This window comes from Scyliorhinus torazame, chromosome 16, assembly GCF_047496885.1.
Source record: "Scyliorhinus torazame isolate Kashiwa2021f chromosome 16, sScyTor2.1, whole genome shotgun sequence".
NCBI lineage: Eukaryota > Metazoa > Chordata > Chondrichthyes > Carcharhiniformes > Scyliorhinidae > Scyliorhinus > Scyliorhinus torazame.
In genome coordinates this window covers 91,589,108-91,615,140 of record NC_092722.1, presented here as the reverse complement: position 1 = coordinate 91,615,140, position 26,033 = coordinate 91,589,108, and the positions used below count along the sequence as shown (strand labels likewise).

The following is a 26,033-nucleotide window of genomic DNA, read 5'->3' as shown; positions in this document are numbered from 1 at the left end:
GGATATTTAACTCCCAGTCGTGACCATCCTTTAACCATGTTTCAGTAATGGCCACTAAACCATAGTCATTCACGATGATTTACGCCATCAACTCATTTACCTTATTCCGAATACTACGAGCATTCAGGTAAAGTACGCTTATGTTGGCTTTTTTACCTCTGTTTTGAATCTTAACACCTCGATCAGTAACCTCTCCTAAGTTATATTTCCTCTTATTCTCATTGCCTTCACAGTCGCTCCCTACACTCGGCCCAGACCATCTTTCTCTCTCTGTCTGTCTATCTCTCTCTCGCTGCCTTTCACTGTCTGCCTCGTCTCTCGCTGTCACTCTCTGTGCCTCATTTGCTGTCTCCCTCTCTTGCTGTCACTCTCTGCTGTCTCTCTCTGACTCTATCTCACTCTGACTGTTTCACAAGTCCTTCTCTCAACTGTCTCATCTCTCTCTCTCTCGCTCTGTCTTTCTCTCTGTCTCTCTCTCTCTCTCGCTCTGTCTCTCTCTCGTTTTTTTTAAACTTGTTTTTTTCCTGCTCCTGTTTTTTTCACTCGGTTGCTAGGTAACTGCAGCCTATTTTCCGGCATGTTCAGGTGGTGTCAGGTGCTTGTGGGAGAGTCCGCTCATAGATCTCACACTTCCGGGTTTTGCTGACAGCCCTGGCATCGTCGCATTATCTTCGCTGGAAATCCCCTCGTCCCTTGCGAGGGAATGTCACAGCCCCCTGCCCTGCGCCCAGGTGCAGTGGAGACTGGCACCAAGTTCTGGGCAGAGGTGGGAGACACTGAGACCACTGCCTGTTCACAGGAGGAATCTACGACCCCCGGCCTAGATGTGGGAATGTCATCGGCCCTTGTCACCCAAGTGGGAGAATCCGCGACCCCCGTCACCCACGAGGGAGAGTCTGCGAGCGCTGTCACCCAAGTAGGAGAATCTGTGACCCCCACCACCCACGTGGGAGAGTCTGTGAGCCCTGTCACCCAAGTGGAAGAATCTGGGACCCCCGCCACCCAAGTGGAAGACCCTGCCAGTGCTGTCACCCAAGTGGAAGAATCCGCGACCCCCCTCCCACAGGTAGACTTAACCGGGACCCCCTTTCCCCAGATGCAAGAGCCTGAGCGCCCTGCTCAGCCAATGGGAGCTCCGGCCACCCTCCAGGTCCAGACGGAAGGTGCCCTCACCCCTGGCACATGCATGCATGAGGCTCCGAACCCCATATCCCAGGACCCAGGCTCGGGGAACCCCTTTTCCCAGGACCAAGACTCTGGGAAGCCCATTTCCGAGAACAAGGAGTTGAGGAATCCTTTTTCCTGGAGGCTAGAGCCTTTGACCCCCCATGACCTCCCTCGCCTTTATCCCTCCAACCCAAGGGGCAGCTACACCCCACCTCACATCACCCCACCTTGTGATCCCAGCCCCCGGGATGATTACTTTGTGTTACGGGTAAGTGCCTGAATGTGTTGGTGTTTGGGTAGACATGCAGGGCAGGGGAATGGTGGTGGGAGAGAGTGGTGAGTGAGTCGGGTGGGGGGAGGGGTGGAAATCTGTTGTGCTCCGAGTACTGGCCTCAGTAACCATACTTGACTGCACTTGCTGAGATCAATATGTGGGACCTTCCCATGCAATCTTCTGTCATTATTTCATGGGACGTGGGTTTCGCTGGCTAAGCTCAGCATTCGTTGCCCATCCCTAATTACCCCTTGAGAAGGTGTTGGGTGAGCTGCCTTCTCGAACCACTGCAGTCCCTGTGTGGTGTAGGTACACCCACGGCGCTGTTAGGGAGGGAGCTCCAGGATTTTGACGTGGTGACAGTGAAGGAACGGCCAATATATTTCCCAGTCGGGATGGTGTGTTACTTGGAGAGGAGCTTCCAGGTGGTGGGGTTCCCAGGTATCTGCTGCCCCTTGTCCTTCCAAACGGTAGAGGTCATGGGTTCGGAAGGTGTTGTCTGAGGAACCTTGGTGAGTCGCTGCAGTGCATCTTGTATACGTTACACACGGCTGCCACTAAGCGTCGGTGGTGGAGGGAGTGAATGTTTGTGGTTAGTGTGTCGATCGAGCGGGGCTGCTTTGTCCTGGATGGTGTTGAGCTTCTCGAGTGTTGTTGGGAGCCGCACTCATCCAGGCAAATGGGAGAGTTTCCCATCACACTCCTGACTTGTGTTCTTTTAGATGATGGACAGGCTGGGGAAGACAAACATATGTTCATGAGGGGTCTCATTGGTGGCAGTGCACAGGAGCAACTGAATGGAGTGGAGCGCATCGGGAAGGACCTCCTGCCAGCGGGAAACTGGGAGACTTCTAGACCGAAGGGCAAGAAGGACGGCGTTCCAGACCGTCGTGTTCTCCCTCGCCACCGAAGGCAGTGTGTTGGCGGTCCTCCGGGCGGATAGGGAGCTGGTGGTACGTGGACTTCAAGTCAACAGTGGAGAAGACTCGATACTGCGCAATCTGATTGACCATATCAGATATGCGGGGAAGGGGGTACGCATCGAGCTGTATGTACCGGTTGATCGCCTGGTTGTCGTCGATGACCATTCGGTGCTTCTCCCCGGTCCCGACGACCACCACTTGGGCTCTCCAGGGGCTGGTATTGGCCTCTATGATCCCTTTCCGCAGGAGTCGCTGGACCTCTGACCTGATAAAGGCCTTGTCCCGGGCACTGTATCGTCTGCTTCTAGTGGCGACGGGCTTACAGTCCGGGGTGAGATTAGCGAAGAGCAAGGATGGAGCGACCTCAAGTGTCGCGAGGCTACAGACAGTGAGGGGGGTCAGGGGTCCACCGAACTTCAAGGTAAGCAGAGACAACCCCGGCAACTATAGACCGGTGAGCCTCACGTCTGTAGTGGGTAAAGTCTTGGAGGGGATTATAAGAGACAAGATTTATAATCATCTAGATAGGAATAATATGATCAGGGATAGTCAGCATGGCTTTGTGAAGGGTAGGTCATGCCTCACAAACCTTATTGAGTTCTTTGAGAAGGTGACTGAACAGGTAGACGAGGGTAGAGCAGTTGATGTGGTGTATATGGATTTCAGTAAAGCGTTTGATAAGGTTCCCCACGGTAGGCTATTGCAAAAATACGGAGGCTGGGGATTGAGGGTGATTTAGAGATGTGGATCAGAAATTGGCAAGCTGAAAGACAGAGGGTGGTGGTTGATGGGAAATGTTCAGAATGGAGTACAGTCACAAGTGGAGTACCACAAGGATCTGTTCTGGGGCCGTTGCTGTTTGTCATTTTTATCAATGACCTAGAGGAAGGCGCAGAAGGGTGGGTGAGTAAATTTGCAGACGATACTAAAGTCGGTGGTGTTGTCGATAGTGTGGAAGGATGTAGCAGGTTACAGAGGGATATAGATAAGCTGCAGAGCTGGGCTGAGAGGTGGCAAATGGAGTTTAATGTAGAGAAGTGTGAGGTGATTCACTTTGGAAGGAATAACAGGAATGCGGAATATTTGGCTAATGGTAAAGTTCTTGAAAGTGTGGATGAGCAGAGGGATCTAGGTGTCCATGTACATAGATCCCTGAAAGTTGCCACCCAGGTTGATAGCGTTGTGAAGAAGGCCTATGGAGTGTTGGCCTTTATTGGTAGAGGGATTGAGTTCCGGAGTCGGGAGGTCATGTTGCAGCTGTACAGAACTCTGGTACGGCCGCATTTGGAGTATTGCGTACAGTTCTGGTCACCGCATTATAGGAAGGACGTGGAGGCTTTGGAGCGGGTGCAGAGGAGATTTACCAGGATGTTGCCTGGTATGGAGGGAAAATCTTATGAGGAAAGGCTGATGGACTTGAGGTTGTTTTCGTTGGAGAGAAGAAGGTTAAGAGGAGACTTAATAGAGGCATACAAAATGATCAGGGGGTTGGATAGGGTGGACAGTGAGAGCCTTCTCCCGCGGATGGATATGGCTGGCACGAGGGGACATAACTTTAAACTGAGGGGTAATAGATATAGGACAGAGGTCAGAGGTAGGTTCTTTACGCAAAGAGTAGTGAGGCCGTGGAATGCCCTACCTGCTACAGTAGTGAACTCGCCAACATTGAGGGCATTTAAAAGTTTATTGGATAAACATATGGATGATAATGGCATAGTGTAGGTTAGATGGCTTTTGTTTCGGTGCAACATCGTGGGCCGAAGGGCCTGTACTGCGCTGTATTGTTCTATGTTCTATGTTCTATGTAAGGTTTCGGAGGTGGCACTGAGAATCAAGACCCAGTAATAGGGCAGCGCAGAGATTAGGGCGGACGTAGAGCTTGAAATTAGCGTACTCTACGCCCTGTACCGAATGGGTTGCGACACAGTACCTCTGGATCTCCACGGAATGTGATCCGGAAGCCAGGGAGATTTTCTGGGTCATGGGTAAAATTGGGAGGGAGCAGCGTCTTACCATCTCTGGGTGGATGAAGCTGTCAGTGCTCCTGGAGTCGAAGAGGCAGGTCGTCTTGTACCCGTTGATCCGGACGGCCATCATGGATTTAGTGAGGTGATGAGGTCGAGACTGGTCGAGGGTGATGGAGGCGAGCTTCGGAAGGTGGGTGGGCTGGTCGAGAATAGCAGAGGCCAGCGTACGACTGGGTGAGCAGGGGTTCCGGGAGGCGGCGGGCTGATTCCAAGAAGGCAGTCCCCACGGGTCGCATATGGCGGGTTGCATCGAAGATGGCGGCCCCCACGGGTCGCACATGGCGGGTGGCGTTGAAGATGGCGGCCCCTACGGGTCGCACGTGGCGGATGATGTGGTAGATGGGGGCAGTCCCGAAAGGCAACACGCAGCGCTGCTGCTGCTGGGTCTGGAAACTTTAGGAACAGGTCGGGTCTGGCAGACTTTGGCGAAGTGGCCCTTCTTTCTGCACCCGTTGCAGATCGCGCTCCGTGCTGGGCAGCGTTGTCTGGGGTGCTTACCCTGGCCACAGAAGTAGCATCTCGGGCCTCCGGAGTTGCCGGATTAATGCGCGGCACAGGCTTGGGGCGCACCCTGGGTCGGGTGATGCCGGCGCCCACGACGTCCACAAGGGTGTCGCGCGGTCGGAGGTGAAGGCATCCATGTTATGGAAGGTCACTTCCAGCAAATTCGAGAGCTGCACTGTCTCTTGGAGGCCGAGTGTACCCCCTTCTAGCAGGCGCTGGCGGATGTAGTTAGATTTTATGCCAGCGACATAGGCGTCCCTGATCAGCAGCTCCATGTACTGGACAGCCGATACCGCCTGACAGCTACAGTCCCGGCCGAGTATCCGCAAGGTGCGCAGGAATTCGGCCTTCGATTCTCCGGGGCGTTGACCCCTCGTGGCAAGGAGATGCCTAGCGTACACCTCATTTACTGCCTTTACATACTGCTCCTTCAGCAGCGATATCGCCTCCGCGTACGAGGCAGTGTCCCTGATAAAGGAGGAAAACCTGCGGGCTTACCTGGGCGTTGAGGAATCGAAGCTTGTGGATGTCGGCAACGGCGTCGGCGGCAGATCCAAGGTAAGCTTCGAAGCAGCGAATTGCCAGTGCTCGAATGTCGCAGTGGCATCGGCTGCTTGGGGTCCAGTTCCAGGCGATCAGGCTTGAGTGATGCATCCAACTTAAGCGTTTAGCTTATTAAATTGATGTGCCATCAATTATAACAAAGACGAGTTGTGGAACGAAACTGTGTCTTTAATAAGCTAAAAGAGAACCTGCTGGCAACTGATCCCGAACTGGGGCAGGGCCAGAGGTCGGCCACCTCTATGCAGAGCCTGAGGGGAGGAGCCACAGGCGGAGCCAGCAGAGACAACAAACAATATTTACAATACAGTAACAGTGGTTTACCACAATATATATAATACAGTAACAGTGGTTTACCACAATCTCCCTCTCGCTATGTGTCTCTCTCTCTGTCTCTCTTTGTCTGTCTCACTCTGTTGTCTCTCTGTGTCGCTCTCTGTCATCTCTCTCTCTCTTCCTCCGTGTCTCTCTCTTTCTTTCTGCCTCCCTCTCACTCTGTCTCCCTCTCTGTGTCTCTCGTTATCCCTCATTCTTATCCCTCTCTTAGTTTGTGTCTCACTCTCTCTCTGTCCTACAGCCTGGATGCATTGAAGAGGCCATCAAGGATATTGGAAGGAAACTAGCAGAGGAGGAATTGCGATTTCAGAACTCCTGGCTTTTGACAGAGTGAGTTACAAATGGAGAATTACCTGTAAGTCAAAGAGACAAAATGGGAGTGACAGAGCAACGGAGGGAGAGAGACAGAGCAAGGGAGGGAGAGAGACAGAGCGAGGGAGAGAGAGAGAAAGACAGAGTTAGGGGGGGAGAGAGAGGCAGAGCAAGGGAGGGAGCGAGAGACAGAGCAAGGGAGGGAGCGAGAGACAGAGCAAGGGAGGGAGGGAGCGAGAGACAGAGCAAGGGAAGGGGAGAGAGAGAGAGACAGAGCAAGGGAGGGAGGGAGACAGAGCGAGGGAGGGAGAGAGAGAAAGACAGAGCAAGGGAGGGAGAGACTCAGAACAGGGGAGGAAGGGAGAGAGACAGAGCAAGGGAGGGAGAGAGACAGAGCAAGGGAGGGAGAGAGAGAGAGAGAGACAGACAGACAGAGCATGGGAGGGAGGGAGAGAGAGACAGAGCAAGGGAGGGAGAGAGAAACAGAGGGAGGGAGGGAGAGAGAGAGAGAGACAGAGCAAGGGAGGGAGGGAGAGAGACAGAGCAAGGGAGGGAGGGAGAGAGTCAGCGTAAGGGAGGGAGAGAAAGAGAGAGAGAGACAGATAAAGCAAGGGAGGGAGAGAGACAGAGCAAGGGAGGGGAGTAGTGACAGAGCAAGGGAGGGAGAGAGAGAGCAAGGGAGGGAGAGAGAGAGAGACAGAGCGAGGGAGGGAGAGAGAGAGAGACACACAGAGCAAAGGAGGGGGAGAGAGAGGCAGAGCAAGGGCGGGAGGGAGGGAGAGAGGCAGAGCAAGGGAGGGAGGGAAAGAAACAGGGCAAGGAAGGGAGAAAGAGAGAGAGAGAGCGACAGAGCAAGGGTGGGAGAGAGAGAGAGACAGGGCAAGGGAGGGAGAGAGTCAGAGTAAGGGAGGGAGAGAAAGAGAGAGAGAGACAGACAAAGCAAGGGAGGGAGGGAGAGAGAGAGCAAGGGAGGGAGATAGAGAGAGAGAGAGAGACCGAGGGAGGGAGAGAGAGAGAGCAAGGGAGGGAGATAGAGAGAGAGAGAGAGACCGAGGGAGGGAGGGAGAGAGAGAGAGAGCAAGGGAGGGAGGGAGAGTGGCAGAGCAAGGGAGGGAGAGAGTGAGAGAGCGAGCAAGGAAGGAAGAGAGAGAGAGAGGCAGAGCAAGGGAGGGAGAGAGAGAGAGAGACAGAGCAAGGGAGGGAGGGAGAGTGGCAGAGCAAGGGAGGGAGAGAGAGCGAGCAAGGAAGGAAGAGAGAGAGAGAGACAGAGCAAGGGAGGGGGAGAGAGAGGCAGAGCAAGGGAGGGAGAGAGAGACAGAGCAAGGGAGGGGGAGAGAGAGGCAGAGCAAGGGAGGGAAAGAGAGAGAGAGAGAGAGAGAGCGACAGAGCAAGGGAGAGAGAGAGAGAGAGAGAGCGACAGAGCAAGGGAGGGAGAGAGAGACAGAGCAAGGGAGGGAGAAAGAGAGAGAGAGAGCGACAGAGCACGGGAGGGAGAGAGAGACAGAGCACGGGAGGGGGGGGGAGAGAGAGCGAGAGAGTGAGAGACAGAGCAAGGGAGGGAGGGAGAGAGACAGAACAAGGGAGGGAGGGAGAGAGAGACAGAGACAGAGCGAGGGAGAGAGAGAGTGAGAGAGAGACAGAGTGAGGGAGGGAGGGAGAGACAGAGCAAGAGAGGGTCCAGAGGGGAAATGTTTTCAAATAGAGGCTGGTGAGTGTCTGGAACGAGCTGCCAGAGGCAATCGTAGAGGCGGGTACAGTTTAGACAGTTTTATGGGTAAGATGGGTATCGAGGGATATGGGCCAAATGCAGGCAATTGGGACGAGCTAAGTGGTAAAAACTGGGCAGCACGGAACATTGGGCCGAAGGGCCTGTTTTCATGCTATAAACCTTGATGACTCAATGAGGGGGGGAGGGAGACAGAGCAAGGCAGGGAGAGAGATAGAGGGCGGGATTCTACCATACATCGGCTAAGTGTTGACGCCGGCGTCAAAACGGGATTGTTGCACGCCGTCAGAGACGCGGCGCCACGCAATCGGCGCACACACCGCCGACGGAGCAGGATGGCGCCACGCTGAGCAGGCCCCGGTTCATGGATCATGACCTAGAGACGCTCCTGGACGCCCTCGAGGAGAGGAGGGGGCTTGTAACCCGGACCCGGCCAGAGGGCCCCAGCCAATGTGGCCCGCCGTCTATGGAGGGAGGTGGGCACGGCCGTCAGTGCCATCGCGGTGACACCCAGGACTGGCGAGCAGTGCCGCAAAAAGGTGAACCACCTACTGGGGTAACCAGGGTGAGTACCCAGCAATGTACCCAGCAATATACCCATGGCGCCAGCCCCTCTACCCCCCAGACATGTGACACCCACCCCCTCCCCCGGGGTACAACCACAGCACTCCCCCTCCCCCCCCCCCCGGCCCTTTCTCCTCTTTCCTCTCTTTCCCTCCCTCTCCCACCCCCCCCCCCCACCCCCCGGCCCCCTCTCTTCCCCCCCCCCAGCCCCCCCCCCCCCCCCGCCCCCTCTCTCTCCCCCCCCCCCCCCGGCCCTCTCTCTTCTCTCCTCCCACCCCCCCCCCCCCGGCCCTCTCACCCCCCGGCCCTCTCCCCTCAGCACTCTCCCCCCAGCGCGGGCGTCCAGGACTGGCAGCGTCAGGTGATGGGGGTGCCCCGGGTGCAGGATCCGCTCGCACCCTCATCCCATGGAGAGCCCCGGAGGCCACCGGGCACCCAGAGGGAGGAGGAGGTGATGCGGCCCGTTCCGGGTCCCCCTGCAGGGGCAGCACGGTAGCATGGTGGTTAGCACAATTGCTTCACAGCTCCAGGGTCCCAGGTTCGATTCCGGCTTGGGTCACTGTCTGTGCGGAGTTTGCACGTTCTCCCCGTGTGTGCGTGGGTTTCCTCCGGGTTCTCCGGTTTCCTCCCACAGTCCAAAGATGTGCGGGTTAGGTGGATTGGCCATGCTAAATTGCCCATAGTGTCCAAAATTGCCCGTAGGGTGGGGTTACTGGGTTATGGGGATTAGGTGGGGTTATGGGGATAGGGTGGAGGTTTGGACCTTCGGTAGGGTGCTCTTTCCAAGAGCCGGTGCAGACTCGATGGGCCGAATGGCCTCCTTCTGCACTGTAAATTCTATGTCTATGTCTATGTCTAACTCTGCGCCACCTCGGACTCCCCCTACCGTCCCTGTTGCATCTGGTGGGCAGCGGGCAGACCAGGGTGGCACCACACCATCCCAATCGCCCGAGGTGCAGCCCGCCCCATCCAGGCTGGGCCACCCCAGGAAACGGCCGCCAAAGGAGTCCCTAGTCACAGGACAGGGGTCACAGGAGTCCGCCTCCAGTCCTGCTGTACCGTCTGGGGGAACACCTAGACATAGTAATAAGGCCAGAAAGGTAGACACTGAGGAAGTTGGCATGGGTGCAGGGCACAGAATAGTTAAATGGGCTAGGACACATGTACAGGACGTCAGTTATTAAACACCTTTCACACCTCTGTACGCTGCCTCTGTGCTCTGTCCGATGCGTGCGGGGGTGGGGTGGGGACTGGGTGCCAGTGTGAGTGCAGGGTGCTGCGATGGAATGTTTAGCTCCGGTGAGTGTGACTTGCACGCACCCCCCCCCCCCCACACTGTTCACCCACGCCAACCCACCCCCCCAGCCATACGACAGGGCCATGAGATGCAGTGTCTAGGCCGCATGCATGGTCCACCCAGGTGGAGGGTCTTGATGTGGCCATGGGTCAGACACTGTCGAACGATGTGCAGCTCAGCGCCATTGCAGAGCGGGCTGTCATCATCCTCCATGCCTTGCACCAGACCCGCTTACACCGTCAACCGTGAGACCCCCATCCCGTTGTGCAGCAGGTGAATGTGTCGTGGACGGGTGGTATGCATGTGGGTGATGTGGCGGTGGGGGAGGTGAGGGTGGTCGGTGGTGGGGGTAGGTGCTGAACTCTGTTGTCTGTGCCCATGCCCATCAATCCTGCCACCCACCGTGGTCGCTGAAACGTGCGGCTATCAGCGCCTCCTGTGCTTGCTGGCCCAGCCGGCGGCGTCGGGCAGCATCCCGTTGCCGTCCATCCCCCATGTCCCGTGCATCGGCCCCCACCTCGCCATCCTCCTCATCATCTGGAGTGGAGTGCCCTTCGTCCTGATCCTCCCCCTCCTCCTCCAGCACATCGCCCCTCTGCAGCAGACCACAACGTTGTGGCCGACCCTCACCGATGGGTACTGGAGGGCCCCTCCAGAGCGGTACAGGCACCTGAAGCGCAACTTCAGCAGCCCAAAACACCTGTCGACCACACCCCTGGTCGCACTATGGGCATCATTGTAACGGTGCACTGCGGCAGTCTGTGGCCTCCGTATAGGCGTCATCAGCCACGACCGCAACGGATAACCCCTGTCGCCCAGCAACCAGCCCTGCAATCCGGGGGGGGTGGGGGGGGGGGGGGGCGTCCCTCGAACAAGCCAAGAATAAACGATTGGGCCCATATAAAAGAGTCATGCACATTGCCGGGGTACCTGGCGCAGACGTGCAGGATCGTCATCCTGTGGTCACAGACCACCTGCACGTTCATTGAGTACGTACCCTTGCTGTTCAGGCACATGGCCCTTTCCTCCGACGTGGGCCGCATGGCGATGTGCACTCCATCGATCGCCCCCTGGACCATGGGTAACCGAGCAACAGCGGCGAACCCCGCTGTGCGGGCATCCTGGTGGGCGCAGTCCACAGGGAACTGTATGTATCGGTCCGTGATGTCGTACAGGGAGTCAGTGACGGCCCGGATGCACCTGTGCACCGATGGCTGCGAGATGCCAGGCATGTCCCCACTTGGCGACTGGAATGACCCCGTCGCGAAGAAGTTGAGGGCGACCGTCACCTTGACGGCCACCAGGAGGGCATGTCTCCTGTGGACGACAGTCTCCCGGCTCATCCAGAGTCTCCTCCTGCACGCCCTGTCCGGGAAGTCCTCGAAGGACATGCGGCGCTGGTAAACTAGAGACCTCATTGGACCTCATCGGGTGGCCGTGGCACACCCTCCTCCTCCTCTCGGTATCCTCGTGCTGTGGCTCCCGCACGGCCTGGTGCTCTTCCTGCGCCTCTCGGGCATGTGGCCCTGTGGCCTGGGTGGCTTGCACATGCCTGACTGCGGTCCGCTGCTCTACAGCAGGCTCCGCCACCTCCCTGTCATGCCCCTGCTCCAGCTCCCACTGGGCCTCACGCAGGGCAGCGGCCCCTGCCATGGTGGCCAACAACGCTGGAAGATGGCTAAACATTGTACGATCCGTAGGGGGTTTCATCATTGGCATACCCCCTCCCTCCACAACCAGGTGCCATGGGCTACATGGCTGGACCCGGTTGCCAACACGCGCCCCACCCCCGCCTTCTTGGTGCCCTGAGACCGGCCGGCTGTCCGCCCTGCCAGGGGGCCACTGTCTGGTGGCACTGCCCTCACCGGGGGCTGTCGTGTATGCCGCCCTGGACCTACCCGCTTGTGGGTGCCACCAGCTGGGGGGCATGGGTGTTCTGGCACACGTGAGGACGGCCTGAGCCGCGACAGCGAACAGGTTGGGTGGACATCCGCGTGTCTGCCGTCATAGTGTCTGGGCCGCTGGATCCGCCCTGTTATGGCGGGCATTGGCCGCCCGCAGCCTTTGTCTCCCCCACCGCTCCTTCCGGCAACGTATGTGTGGAAAACCCCCCTCCCCCCAACCTACACCGCCCGCAACCACGGCCATGCCGTTCCCCCTCCCGGGGTCCCCATCCCCAATGCCGTCAACCAACCCAACCCCCCTAGGGGGCCTACCCCACACTGCCCGCAACCACGGCTGTGCTGTCCCCCCTCCCGGGGTCCCCACCCCCAACGTTGTCAACTACCTCCTCCCGCAGTGTCAGCCAGCACGACTGGTTGACGCTTTTTTAGACCATATGTGACATCCGGTCACACCGGCGGGACTTCGGCCGATCCGGCCCGGAGGATCACTGGCCCACCGGAGAATTGCCGCTACGACCGCTTGTTGTGATTCTCCGTGCGGCGGGGCGCCATGCACGCGCGCCCGTTTTTATCCGCATCGGAGAATCATGTTCTGGCGTTGGAGCGGCGTGGCGGGATTCGCGCGGCCCCCCAGGGATTCTGCGACTCGCCGCCGGCTGAGAGAATCCCGCCCAGAGTGAGTGAGGGAGAGAGAGAGAGACAGAGACAGTACATGCACACTCCACACACACCTCCCCCACTGCAGCTCCCACAGACAGAGCTGTCAAACAGGTTCTGCCTCATTAACATATTTCACTTCTCAAAACAACAACTTGGAAATAGTTCCACAGCTTGGTTTAACAGCCGGAGTGTGACAGGGAGAGAGAGATGTAGGGGTGGCAGAAGGAGTGAAAGAGAGAAAGAGTGAGAGAGAGGGGCAGAAGTGAGAGAGAGGTAGAGTGAGAGAGAGGGGCAGTAGAGAGCAAGAAGTTCAGAGTAAATGAAAGAGAAGAAGAGAGAGACTGGGAGGGGGAGATGAGGAGAGAGAGAGAGAGAGAGAGAGAGTGTAAGAGACAGAGTGAGAGAGCGAGGCACAGGGAGAAGAGACGAAGAGATAGAGACGGGGAGCAAGAGAGAGAGCGTGAGAAAGAGACCGAAAGAGAGACAGTTTTGTAAGGGCCACGAAGGAGTTTTAAGGATACAAAGTAACAACATTTATTTACTATAACATATATACATAACAGTAGCAGTAACTTCCTTGCTACATACTCCTTCCTCCTGGTTCCTGAACTGGCCAGCTTATTTATACTAGGAGTTTCTCCGCCCCCTCATTGGGGAAGCTCATACTCCCACAGGATTGTGGGATAGTCATTAGTCCCCAGCCAATGGTAAGCAGGCAGGTTATAACATCCCCCCCCCCCAAAGTCCAAGGAATCCACCGAAGACCCTGGCGAAGGAAAGCGTCGGACTCGTTTGGCCGCAGGCCGGACGCCATTTGCACGCGGCGCTGGATCAGGCGGCATGTAACGAGATGGAGACCGGCGCTTCCGTGATGAACGGCGCAACGGTTGTACATCCACGGCCCGTGGACCCGAGGATTCCCCCTCTGATGCATCCTGTGTCTCCATCTCGGAGTCAGAGTCTGCTGCCTCCATCATGTCAGCGTCTCTATCTCCATTTGGTCCCGTAACGACCTGCGCAGGCTTCGAGTGAGGCACCAGTGGAAGATTGTGAGGACTACCTTCCCTTGTCTCTGGTCTCTGCGGCTGTAGAAATGAGCTCCGGGGGCGGGGAATCTTTTGAGGGGATGATCTTCTGGACCGAACGTGGTCTACATGTTTTCGCTGGAGACGACCCTGGGCTTGCACCTGGTAAGATATAGGGCCCGTTTGGCGAAAGATTACACCAGGAACACATTGGGCACCACCAGCAAAATTCCGAATGAACACTGGGTCACCGGGCGCAAACTGCCGAATCGGACGATGCCGAGAAAATCCCTGTCCCTGCCGTTCTTGTGTGCGGTGTACTTTTGCGCCAATGTCCGGGAAAATCATACTAAGGCGGGTGCGAAGTCTCCGGCCCATTAGGAGTTCTGCGGGAGCTACCCCAGTCACTGCATGGGGGGTGGTCCTGTACGTAAACAAAAAGCGAGCCAGTCTCGTGTCCATTGATCCGGAAGACTGCTTCTTTAGGCCTCTTTTGAATGTTTGCACTGCACGCTCTGCCAACCCATTTGAAGCCGGGTGGTAAGGGGCAGTGCGGATATGGCGGATGCCGTTCATCTTTGTAAACCTAGCAAACTCCTCACTCGTGAATGGAGTGCCATTATCCGTGACCAGCACCTCGGGGAGGCCATGCGTGCTAAATGATAAACGCATTTTTTCAATTGTTGCACAGGACGTTGTCCCCTGCATCTTATGCACCTCTAGCCATTTGGACTGGGCGTCAATTAATAGAAGGAACATGGATCCTTGAAAAGGGCCCGCAAAATCTGCATGCAAGCATGCCCAAGGCCGCCCTGGCCATTCCCAGTGATGTAGCGGCGCGGCCGGCGGAAGCTTCTGATGCTCCTGGCAAATGGAGCAGTATTGGGCCACCTTCTCAATGTCGGTGTCGAGGTCTGGCCACCAGACATAACTCCGGGCCAACATTTTCATTTGTCACGCATGGATGCCCATTGTGCAAGTCTGATCGTATCAGCTCCTGGCCTTTTTCCGGGACAATGACACGCGTCCCCCACAAGAGGATGCCGTCTTCCACGCTGAATTCTGACAGCTTGGAGGAAAATGCCCGCAACTCGCCTGGGAGCTGTCTATGCTGCCCACCATACAGGACTATGTGCCGAACCTTTGACAGGACTGGCTCCGTCTGGGTCCACTCACGGATCTGTGATGCCGTGACAGACAAGGTATCCATAAAATTTGGGGTTGCAACCACCTCACCGGTCGTGGGGGTTGACATGGGGCCGGTCGATAAAGGCAATCGGCTCAGTGTGTCAGCATTTGCTATCTGTGTACCTGGTTTGTGCTCCAGAGAATACTCGTATGCAGCAAGCAACAAAGCCCAGCGCTGGATCCGTGCAGAAGCGATGGGCGGTATTGGCTTATCCTCTCTGAAAAGTCCCAGCAGGGGCTTATGATCAGTCACGATAGTGAAATGGCGGCCGTACACGTACTGGTGGAAACGTTTCACCGCAAAAACCACTGCCAGGCCCTCCTTCTCGATCTGCGCGTACTTTTTCTCCGCTGCAATCAATGTGCGGGAGGCGAAAGCTATCGGTCGCTCGGCCCCGTTCTCCATCTTGTGGGACAGGACGTCCCCAATACCATACGGGGATGCATCACATGTGACGAGCAAAGGCTTTCCAGGATCATAGTGGGTTAGTAACCCAGATGACGACAATTGTTGCTTTACCCACCGGAAAGCGGTTTCTTGCGGCTGACCCCAAACCCAGGTGTGATTTTTCTTTAGCAGAAGGTGCAAAGGGGCCAGCGTAGTTGCCAGATTGGGGAGGAACTTCCCGTAATAGTTTACGAGACCGAGAATAGAACGAAGATGTGAAGTGTCAGTCGGGGTGGGGGCATGTTGAATTGCACGCACCTTCTCTGCGACGGGGTGCAGACCTTCGCGGTCCACCCGATAACCTAGGTAGACTACTTCCTTTGCCTGAAATACGCACTTTGTGCGACGTAAACGGACTCCAGCCTCCGAAAGGCGTCTAAGGACAGCATCCAGATTTTCCAAATGTTCTTGCTCTGACGTCCCTGTAATCAAAACGTCATCTAGGTAGACAGCCACACGTGGTAAACCTCTCAAAATGCCCTCCATAACACGTTGAAAGATTGCGCAGGCAGAGGATACTCCAAAGGGCAACCGTGTATATTCATACAGGCCCCGGTGTGTATTAATCGTTACATATGGTCGGGAGGCAGGGTCCAGCTCCAACTGCAGGTAGGCGTGACTCATATCTAATTTTGTGAACGAGTCCACCTGCAAGTTTCGCGTAGAGATCCTCTATGCGAGGCATTGGATATCGGTCGAGTCGGGAAACTGTATTCACTGTAAGTTTATAGTCGCCACACAAGCGAACTGTGGCATCTGGCTTCATTACAGGTACAATTGGTGCTGCCCAGTCAGCAAAACGGACGGGCCTGATAATACCCAAACTCTCCAAACGAGTGAGCTCCCCTTCTACCTTCACGAGCAAGGCGTAAGGCACTGGGCGCGCCCGGAAATAGCGCGGCGTGGCTCCTGGTTCAACTTGGATATGGGCTACGGCCCCTTTTATTTTCCCCAAACCAGGCTGGAATACATCTGGGTATCGTCCTAGCACCTCAGTCAACCCTTCAGAAACTGTTTGGAGGATGTGCTGCCATTGCAACCGCAAATGGCGCAACCAGTCCCGACCCAACAGGCTGGGCCCATGGCCGCGCACCACAATAAGTGGGAAACGCCCCTCCTGGCGTCCATAGACAACAGGGGTCATTGTAGTTCCTGCAATGTCCAGTGGTTCCCCAGTGTAGGTGGCCAACCTGGCCTGTGAGTCGGTTAATGTAAGGGCCTATACCCTGCTTGATGCGGTCGAATGTCCTCTGGGCGATCACGGAGACCGCTGCGCCAGTATCCAACTCCATCTCAAGCGGGTGGCCATTGACCCTTACTGTCACCTTAATGGGGGCCACACGGGGAGCTGCCACACAATGCAGCTGCAGGCAGTCGTCCTCAATCTCCACGTCCTCAGGAGTAGTCGCCGCAGGTTCATCCACATGGGAGGTACGGCCTCTGGGCTGGTCCCAGTTTCGGTCAGAACGACGGCGCCTCTGGCGTCCCCAGGACCGTCGTCCGTGACGGGGTCGGCGCCTACAAGTCTGACACGGACATGGCTCCTCATCCATTGGCTCTGGAGAAGGCTCCCTTCGGGGAGGAATGTCCGATGGCCACTGGCGTCGGTCCGGACGTTGCCTCGCCCAAGGTACCGCAGGAGTGCGGGGGGACGTTTTTGGACGGAAAGGGTTGCGCCCCAAGGCATGCACTTCCATTCCCTGTAGCTCCTGTACTCCTCGCTCTGCGCTCTCTCGGGACAAGACTATTTGAATGGCCTGTTGAAAATTCAATGTTCGCTCCACTAACTACTTTCTCTGGATGGCTGCATTGTTAATACTACAAACCAAACATTCGCGTAACATTTCTGACAAGGTCTCACCATAGTCACAGTACTCCGCAATCCTGCATAGCCTGGATAGAAAATCGGCAAGATATTCTCCAGGGGTCCTCTCAGCGGTATTAAACCGGTAACGCTGGACTATCGTGGACGGGGTTGGGTTAAAGTGTTGCCCCACTATATTCACAAGTTCATCAAACGTTTTGTGTCCGGTGCAGCTGGGTACGTAAGGCTCCTAATCACCCCAAACGTATGCGGGCCGCAGGCGGTGAGCAATATGACCACCTGGCACTCGTTTTTGGTGATATTGTTTGCCCGGAAATAGTAACGCATCCGTTGTGTGTACTGGTTCCAGCTTTCCAGCGCAGCATCAAAAACATCCAAACGTCCGTACAGAGGCATGGTATAATAGAAAACAACTTCCAACCTGTATCCAACAAAAATCCAGGGAGGTGGCTTCAGCAGTGTAGACAGCTATTCACTTTTACCTTCGTCACCAGTTTTGTAAGGGCCACGAAGAATCCAGCACGAGTTTTAAGGATACAAAGTAACAACATCTTTATTTACTATAACATATATACATAACAGTAGCAGTAACTTCCCTTGCTACATACTCCTTCCTCCTGGTTCCTGAACTGGCCAGCTTATTTATACTAGGAGTATCTCCGCCCCCGTCATTGGGGAAGCTCATACTCCCACAGGATTGTGGGATAGTCATTAGTCCCCAGCCAATGGTAAGTAGGCAGGTTATAACAGACAGATAGGAAGAAAAACAGGCAGGCAGACAGAGAGAGAGAAGTAGAGTGAGAGAAAGAGGAAGAGAGACAGTGAGGGTGAGTTGGGAGTTGTGCAGGGGTGTTTTGGGCTCGCCCTTTCAGTTGCGTGTCTCTGTTGTGTTTTTTCAGGGTGGACCACTGGAATCGAGAGGCAGAACGCTTGGTGTTAATCACAGAGGGATCTCTCCTTGTGTGTCAATATGATTTTGTCGGTCTGTATTGTAATGAGGTGCTGAGGGTACCCCTCAACTATATCGATACCATTACACACGGACCCTTTACATTCCCCGAGACATCATTTAGCCGGTGAGTAACCAGAGGTCGCAGACAGGTACTGCAGACCGAACTGGTGAACTGGGGGAGGCAGCATCAGATACACAAGATGATTCACACCCTCCTTAACCCAGGGGTCACTGGACAGGGATCGGGAGCAAGAATCCAATTTGATTCATCCCCCTCCTTAACCCAAGGGTCATTGAACAGGGATCAGGAGCAGGAACCTGGGCTGATTCACCTCCCTCTAACCAAGAGTAACTGGACAGGGATCAGGAGCAGTTAGCCGGGATGATTCAGGACAGAGGTCAGAGGTAGGTTCTTTACGCAAAGAGTGGTGAGGCCGTGGAATGCCCTACCGGCAACAGTAGTGAACTCGCCAACATTGAGGGCATTTAAAAGTTTATTGGATAAGCATATGGATGATAATGGCATAGTGTAGGTTAGATGGCTTTTGTTTCGGTGCAACATCGAGGGCCGAAGGGCCTGTACTGCGCTGTATCGTTCTATGTTCTATCCCGCTCCCTAACCCAGGGATCAGTGGACAGGGATCAGGAGCAGGAACCCGGGCTGATTCACCCCCCTCCCAAACCCAGGGGTCACTTGGCAGGGATCAGGAGCAGGAACCCGGGCTGATTCACCCCCCTCCTCAACCCAAGGGTCCTTGAACCGGGATCAGGAGCAGTTAGCCTGGCTAACCCAGGGGAAACCGTGTCCATTGAACCTTTGGTTCAGGGAGGTTGTAAATCAGTCAACATTCCTGCTCCTGTCCCAGTCCAGTGACACCTGGATCAGTGAGAGGTGAAATAGCCCAGGTTCTGGCACCCCCCTCTCCCCAAAGCAGGGTCACTAGACAGGGACCAGGAGCAGGAACCCAGGCTAATCTATTCAATTCCTAACCCAGGTGTCATAGGAGGAGCAGGGATCCAGGCTGATTTACCCCTCTCCCTAACCCAGGGATCACAGGACAGGGATCAGGAGAAGGAGCCCCGGTTGAGATAATGCGTTTTGGAAGGTCTAATACTGGTGAGAAAAGGACAGTAAATGGCAGAACACTGAAGAGTATTGACAGGCAGAAGGATCTGGGTGTACAGGTCCACAGGCCACTGAAAGTGGCAACTCAGGTGTAGCATGTAGTCAAGAAGGCACACGTCATGCTGCCTTCATCGGCCAGGGCATTGAGTATAAAAATTGGCAAGTCAGGCTGCAGCAGGAGATCAGGAGCAGGAACCCCGGATGACACACCTGTTCCCTGACCCAGGGTTATTGGACAGGGATCAAGGCAGCAGGGTAGCACAATGGTTAGCACTGTCGCTTCACAGCGCCAGGGTCCCAGGTTCAATTCCCGGCTTGGATCACTGTCTGTGCGGAGTCTGCACGTTCTCCCAGTGCCTGCATGTGTTTCCTCCGGGTGCTCCGGTTTCCTCCCACAAGTCCAGAAAGGCGTGCTGTTGGTAATTTGGACATTCTGAATTCTCGCTATTGTGTACCCGAACAGACGCCGGAATGTGGAGACTAGGGGCTTTTCACAGTAACTACATGGTAGTGTTAATGTAAGCCTACTTGTGACAATAAAGATTAATATTATGAAAGGAGCAGGAACCCGGGCTGATTCACCCCCTCCCTAACCCAGGGGTCACTGAACTGGGATCAGGAACCCGGGCTGATTCACCCCCTCCCTAACCCAGGGGTCACTGAACTGGGATCAGGAACCCGGGCTGATTCACCCCCTCCCTAACCCAGGGGTCACTGGACTAGGATCTGGAACCCGGGCTGATTCACCCCCTCCCTAACCCAGGGGTCACTGAACTGGGATCAGGAACCCGGGCTGATTCACCCCCTCCCTAACCCAGGGGTCACTGGACTGGGATCAGGAACCCGGGCTGATTCACCCCCTCCCTAACCCAGGGGTCACTGAACTGGGATCAGGAACCCGGGCTGATTCACCCCCTCCCTAACCCAGGGGTCACTGGACTGGGATCAGGAACCCGGGCTGATTCACCCGACTCCCTAACCCAGGGGTCACTGGACTGGGATCAGGAACCCGGGCTGATTCACCCTTTCCCTAACCCAGGGGTCACTGGACTGGGATCAGGAACCCGGGCTGATTCACCCCCTCCATAACCCAGGGGTCACTGGACTGGGATCAGGAACCCGGGCTGATTCACCCCCTCCCTAACCCAGGGGTCACTGGACTGGGATCAGGAACCCGGGCTGATTCACCCGACTCCCTAACCCAGGGGTCACTGGACTGGGATCAGGAACCCGGGCTGATTCACCCTTTCCCTAACCCAGGGGTCACTGGACTGGGATCAGGAACCCGGGCTGATTCACCCCCTCCATAACCCAGGGGTCACTGGACTGGGATCAGGAACCCGGGCTGATTCACCCCCTCCCTAACCCAGGGGTCACTGGACTGGGATCAGGAACCCGGGCTGATTCACCCCCTCCCTAACCCAGGGGTCACTGGACTGGTATCAGGAACCCGGGCTGATTCACCCCCTCCCTAACCCAGGGGTCACTGGACTGGGATCAGGAACCCGGGCGACTTCACCCCCTCCCTAACCCAGTTGTCACTGGACTGGGATCAGGAACCCGGGCAACTTCACCCCCTCCCTAACCCAGGGGTCACTGAACTGGGATCAGGAACCCAGGCTGATTCAACCCCTCCCTAATCCAGGGGTCACTGAACTGGGATCAGGAACCCGGGCTGATTCACCCGACTCCCTAACCCAGGGGTCAGGATCTGGAACCTGGAATGATTCGCTCCTCCCTGTGAGTTAGGTGTGTGTTGGCTTTGCGATTGTGTTCATAGTATTGGGTACAGGCATGTCAGATTCCTCCGATGGTTGACCTTCTGTCTGTGTTCACAGGAGGGCTGGCACTGGCCTCAGGATCCAGTGGGATAAACTTCGGGAACCATCATTCCTGGATCGTTGGAATCCCTGGTCCCGTCAGATGCCCTTCATTGCTCTGACTGAACATCCAGCCGCTAGCAAAAATGGCACAGTGCACCCTCTCTGCCAGGTGAGGATGGGCGTGAGTGCGCAGTGGTACACTGTATCCCTCACTCTGTCTCTGTGCCTCTCTCGCTCTGTATCCCTCTCTTTCTCAGTGCCTCCCCCTCTCTCTTTCTCCTTCTCTCTTTGTCTCTCTGTCTCACTCTCTCTTCCTTTCCCTGTCTCTCTCTCACTGTCCCCTTTTTCTGTCTCTCTGTCTATATCTTCTTGCCTCTCACTCTGTGTCCCTGTCCCTGTCTGTCTCTCACTCTATCTCTGTGGCTCTCTGTCCCTCTCCCAGTTTCTCTTTCTGTCGCTCCCTCCCACTTTTTCCTTCCCTCTGCAGGTCTATGTCACTCTCTATCTTGCTCTCTTTGTCCCCCATTCTCTCCCTCCCTAGGTTATTCAGTCGTTCTCTATCTCTCCTTCAGTTATTCAGTCCCTCTATACCACTCCTTCAGCTACTCACTCCTTTTCTCTCTATCTTCCCCTCAGTCATATTCCTGCTCTCCATTCCTCCCTTATTTATTCCCTCTTTATATGCCTCCTTCAGGTACTCACTCCTTCACTCTCCCTCAGTTATTCACTCCCTCTCCCTATCGCTACTGTGGTTATTCTCCCCCTCTTTCTATCTCTCGATGTAAGATGCCGGTGTTGGACTGGGGTGAGCACAGTAAGAAGTCTTACAACACCAGGTTAAAGTCCACCAGGTTTGTTTCAAACACAAGCTTTCGGAGCACTGCTCCTTCCTCAGGACCTGAGGAAGGAGCAGTGCTCCGAAAGCTAGTGATTTGAAACAAACCTGTTGGACTTTAACCTGGTGTTGTAAGACTTCTTACTGTTTCTATCTCTCCTTCAGAAACTCACTCTTTCTATCTGTCCCTCAGTTATTCACTCCCCTTCTCCATCATTAATTCACTCCCTCGCTATCTCTTCTTGAGTTATTCACTTCCTCTCTCTATCTCATTCTCAGTTACTCACTCCCTCTCTTTATACCTCCCTCACTTATTCAGTTTCTCTCTCTCTCCCTCCCTCAGTTATTCTCACCCTCTCTCTATTTTTCCCTCAATTATTCACTCTATCTATCTCCCCCCTAAGTTGTTCACTTTTTCTCTCTTACCTCTCCCTCACTTATTCACCCCTCTATCTCTCACTCAGTTCTTGTTTCCTTCTTTCTGTCTCTCCTTCATCCACTCACTCCTGCTGTCTGTCCCTCAGTTATTCACTTTCTCTCTCGCTTTCAGTGATTTGCTCCCTCTCTCTATCTCTCCCTCAGTTTTTGACACATTCTGTCTTCCCCTCCCTCAGTAATTCACTCCTCTCTCTACCCCTCTCTCAGTTATTCTTCATCTCTCTATATCTCCCTCTGTTATGCACTGCCTCTATCTCTCAGTTATTCAATAAGTCAATTTTTTGTTCGTTTTTTTGATTTATCCTCTCTATCCCTCCCTCAGTTATTCACTCCCTCTCCATCCCTCCCTCAGTTATTCACTCCCTCTCTATCCCTCCCTCAGTGATTCACTCCCTCTCTATCCCTCCCTCAGTTATTCACTCCCCCTCGCTATCCCTCCCTCAGTTATTCACTCCCTCTATATCCGTCCCTCGGTTATTCACTCCCTCTCTATCCCTCCCTCAGTTATTCACTCCCTCTCTCTATCCCTCCCTCAGTTAATCACTCCCACTCTCTATCTCCCCTCAGTTATTCACTTCCCCTATCTCTCCCTCAGTGATTCTCTCACTCTCACTACCTCCCCCTCAATTATTTACTCCCTCTCTCTACCCCTCCCTCAGTTATTCACTCCCCCTCTCCATCTCCCCCTCAGTTATTCACTCCCTCTCTCAATCTCTCCCTCAGTTATTCATTCCCCCTCTCTATCTCTCCCTCAGTTATTCACTCCCTCTTTCTATCTCTCCCTTAGTTATTTACTCCTCCTCACTGTCTCACACTCAGTTATTCACTCTCCCTCTCTATCTCACCCTCAGTTTTTCATTCCCCCCCTCTATCTCTATCACTCCCTCTTTCTATCTCTCCCTTAGTTATTCACTCTCCCTCTCTATCTCACCCTCAGTTATTCACTCCCCTCTCTATCTCATCCTCAGTTATTCATTACCTCTCTCTACCTCATACTCAGTAACTCACTCCCCCTCTCCATCCCTCCCTCAGTTATTCACTCACCCTCTCTACCTCACCCTCAGCAATTCACTCACTCTCACTAACTCTCCCTCAGTTATTCACTCCCCCTCTCTATCTCATTCTCAGTTATTCACTCCACGACGCCCCCTCTCTACCACTTTATCAGGCATTCTAAAACCTCTCCCTCGCTCTCCCCCAGTTATTCACTCCCTCTATCTCCCTTTGTTATTCCCTCCCCCTCTCTATCACCCTCACTTATTCTCTTCCTCTCTCTGTTATTCACTCCCTCTTTCTATCTCACCTCAGTTATTCACTCCCTCTCTCTACATTTTTCTCCTATGCACTGTCTCTCTCTCTGTTACCCACTCACTCTCTCTATTTCTCCTTCAGTTATTCATTTCTTCTCTATCTATCCCTGAGTTATTCACTCCACCTCGCTCCCTCAGTTATTTACTCCCTCTTTCTATCTCTCCCTCAGTTCCTCAGACCTTCTCTCTATCTCTCTAACTCTAACTCAGTTATTCATTCACTATCTCTATCTCTCCCTCAAAGAACAAAGAACAGTACAGCACAGGATCAGGCCCTTCGGCCCTCCAAGCCTGTACCGGTCATGATACGAACCTTTGCCAAAACCCTCAGCACTTCCTTGTGCCGTATCCCTCTATACCCATCCTATCCATGTGTTTGTAAAGATGCCTTTTGAATGCCGTTAATGTATCTGCTTCCACAACCTCCCCTGGTAACGTGTTCCAGGCACTCAGCACCCTCTGTGTAAAAAACCTGCCTCACACATCTCCTCTAAACCTTGCCCCACAGACCTTAAACCTATTCCCCCTGGTGACTGACCTCTCCACCCTGGGAAAGAGTGCCTGCCCATCCATTCTTTCTATGCCCCTCATAGTCTTGCAGACATCTATAAGGTCACCCCTCAACCTCCGTCTTTCTAATGAAAACAATCCGAGTCTATTCAGCTGCTCCACATAACGAACATCCTCTTCTGCACCCTCTCCAAAACCTCTACATCTCCAAAACCTTCATCGAGGGCTGAAGGGCCTGTACTTTGCTGTAATGTTCTACATTCTTCTGGTAAAGTGGCGACCAGAATTGTGCGCAATATTCCAAGTGCAGCCTTACCAAGGTCCTACACAACTGTAGCATGACTTGCCAGTTTTTATACTCGATGCCCCTTCCAATGAAAGCAAGCATTCCGTATGCTTTCTTGACTATCTTGTCTACTTGTGTTGTCACTTTCAAAGATCTGTGGATCTGTTTTGTCAATTACGGTATATTTCCCCTCTATATTAGACCTATGAAAATTAGACCTATATTAGACTATGAAACCTCACATTTGTCCAGATTAAACTCCATTCGCCATTTCTCTGCCCAAGTCCCAAATCTATCAATGTCCTGCTGTATCCTCTGACAATCCTCATCACTATCTGTCAATCCACCAACATTGATGTCATCCGCAAACTTACTAATCAGACCAGCTACATTTTCCTCCAAATTGTTTATGTATACTACAAACAACAGAGGCTTAAGCACAGATCCTTGTCACAACCTTCCATTCAGAAAAACACCCTTCTACTGCTACCCTTTGCCTTCTGTGACCGAGCCAGTTCTGTATCCATCTTACCACCTCACCTCTGATCTCATGTGACTTCACCTTTTGCACCAATCTGCCATGAGGCATCTTGTCAAAGGCTTTACTAAAGTCCATGAAAAAACCATCCAACACCCTCCCCTCACCTCCGTGGGCAGCACGGTAGCACAGTGGTTAGCACAGTTGCTTCACAGCTCTATGGTGCCAGGTTTGATTCCCAGCTTGGGTCACTGTCTGTGCGGAGTCTGCAAGTTCTCCCCGTGTCTGCGTAGGTTCCCCCCGGGTGCTCCGGTTTCCTCCCACTGTTCAGAGATGTGCGGGATAGGTGGATTGACCATATTAAATTGCCCTTAGTGTCCAAAAAGGTTAAGTGGGGTTAAAGGGATAGGGTGGAGGCATGGGCTTGAATAGGGCGCTCTTTCCATGGGCCGAATGGCCTCCTTCCACACTGTAAATTCTATGATCAATCATCTTTGTCACCTCTTCAAAAAACTCGATCAAGTTAGTGAGGCACGACCTCTCCTTCACAAAACCATGCTGGCTATCGCTAATGAGTTTGCAAATGGGTATAAATCCTGTCCCTGAGAATTCTCTCCAATAATTTATCTACTACCGGCGTGAGGCTCACCAGCCTATTGTTTCCAGGATTATCCCTGCTACCTTTCTTAAACAGCGGTACCACATTAGCTATTCTCTAGTCCTCTGGGATCTCACCTATAGCCAATGAGGATGCAAATATGTCAGTCAAGGCCCCAACAATTTCCTCCCTTGCTTCCCTCAGTATTCTGGGGTAAATCCCATCAGGCCCAGGAGACTTATCTCCCTTCATCTCTTTTAAAAGTCCCAGTACCTCCTCCTTTTCGATGTTGACATGATTCAGACGTCCACACATCCTACCCCAGAATCATCTTCCACAAAGTCCCTTTCTTTGATGAACACTGATGCAAAGTACTCATTTAGTTCCTCGCTCATTTCCTCTGGTTCAACACATAGATTCCCCCCATTGTCCGTAAGTGGTCCAATCCTTTTCCTGGCCACCCTTTTGCTTTTTACATAGGAATAAAAAACTTTGGGATTCACCTTAATCCTACTTGCCAAGGACTTTTCATGAGCCCTCCTCGCTCTCCTATCTCTCCCTCAGTTATTCGCTCCCTCTTTATATCTCTCCCTCAGTTATGCACTCCTGAGTTATTCAACTCTCCCTCTCTCTCTTTGACAGCTCTACAGTTTCCGGGTGTATTTGACAGAGGCAGTGCGGAGAGCCCATCAGACCCAATCTCTTCCGGGACGTGCTAATGGTGTCTTACTCCTGGAGCAGCCGATTAGGATTGATACCTACCTGGGTCTCGTCTCCTCACTCACCAACTGGTCACAGCTCGGATATGCCAAACCTCGTGGTACATTCGGATTCTAGGACAAGCGATGTTCCAGCAGTTGGTTCTCACACTTTGAACTGTCACAATCCCAACTGGGACACAACACATCTCTCAATAAACTCATCCAACATTCACAA

At 54.1% G+C, this 26,033-nt stretch overlaps 1 protein-coding gene across 2 annotated transcripts; it reads left to right on the top strand.

Annotated features, from left to right (window-relative positions):
* The first annotated feature begins 606 nt into the window (after positions 1-606).
* Positions 607-26,033, top strand: LOC140392944 (uncharacterized). Of its 2 annotated transcripts, XM_072478738.1 has the most exons (5): positions 613-1,435; positions 6,034-6,122; positions 17,641-17,817; positions 20,658-20,811; positions 25,740-26,033. In XM_072478738.1, the coding sequence occupies exons 1-5, from the start codon at positions 704-706 to the stop codon at positions 25,932-25,934; spliced, it is 1,347 nt and encodes a 448-aa protein (XP_072334839.1). In that variant the 5' UTR covers positions 613-703; the 3' UTR covers positions 25,935-26,033. The 2 variants fall into 2 exon arrangements, with proteins under 2 accessions (XP_072334840.1, XP_072334839.1); XM_072478739.1 differs by lacking the exon at positions 17,641-17,817 and having other exon boundaries at positions 607-1,435.

Coding starts and splice junctions, on each gene's coding strand:
- LOC140392944 (XM_072478738.1), top strand. CDS start 704: ATGTCACAGCCCCCTGCCCTGCGCCCAGGTGCAGTGGAGACTGGCACC. Junction 1,436..6,033: donor ATGATTACTTTGTGTTACGG/GTAAGTGCCTGA, acceptor TCTGTCCTACAG/CCTGGATGCATTGAAGAGGC. Junction 17,818..20,657: donor CCCGAGACATCATTTAGCCG/GTGAGTAACCAG, acceptor CTGTGTTCACAG/GAGGGCTGGCACTGGCCTCA.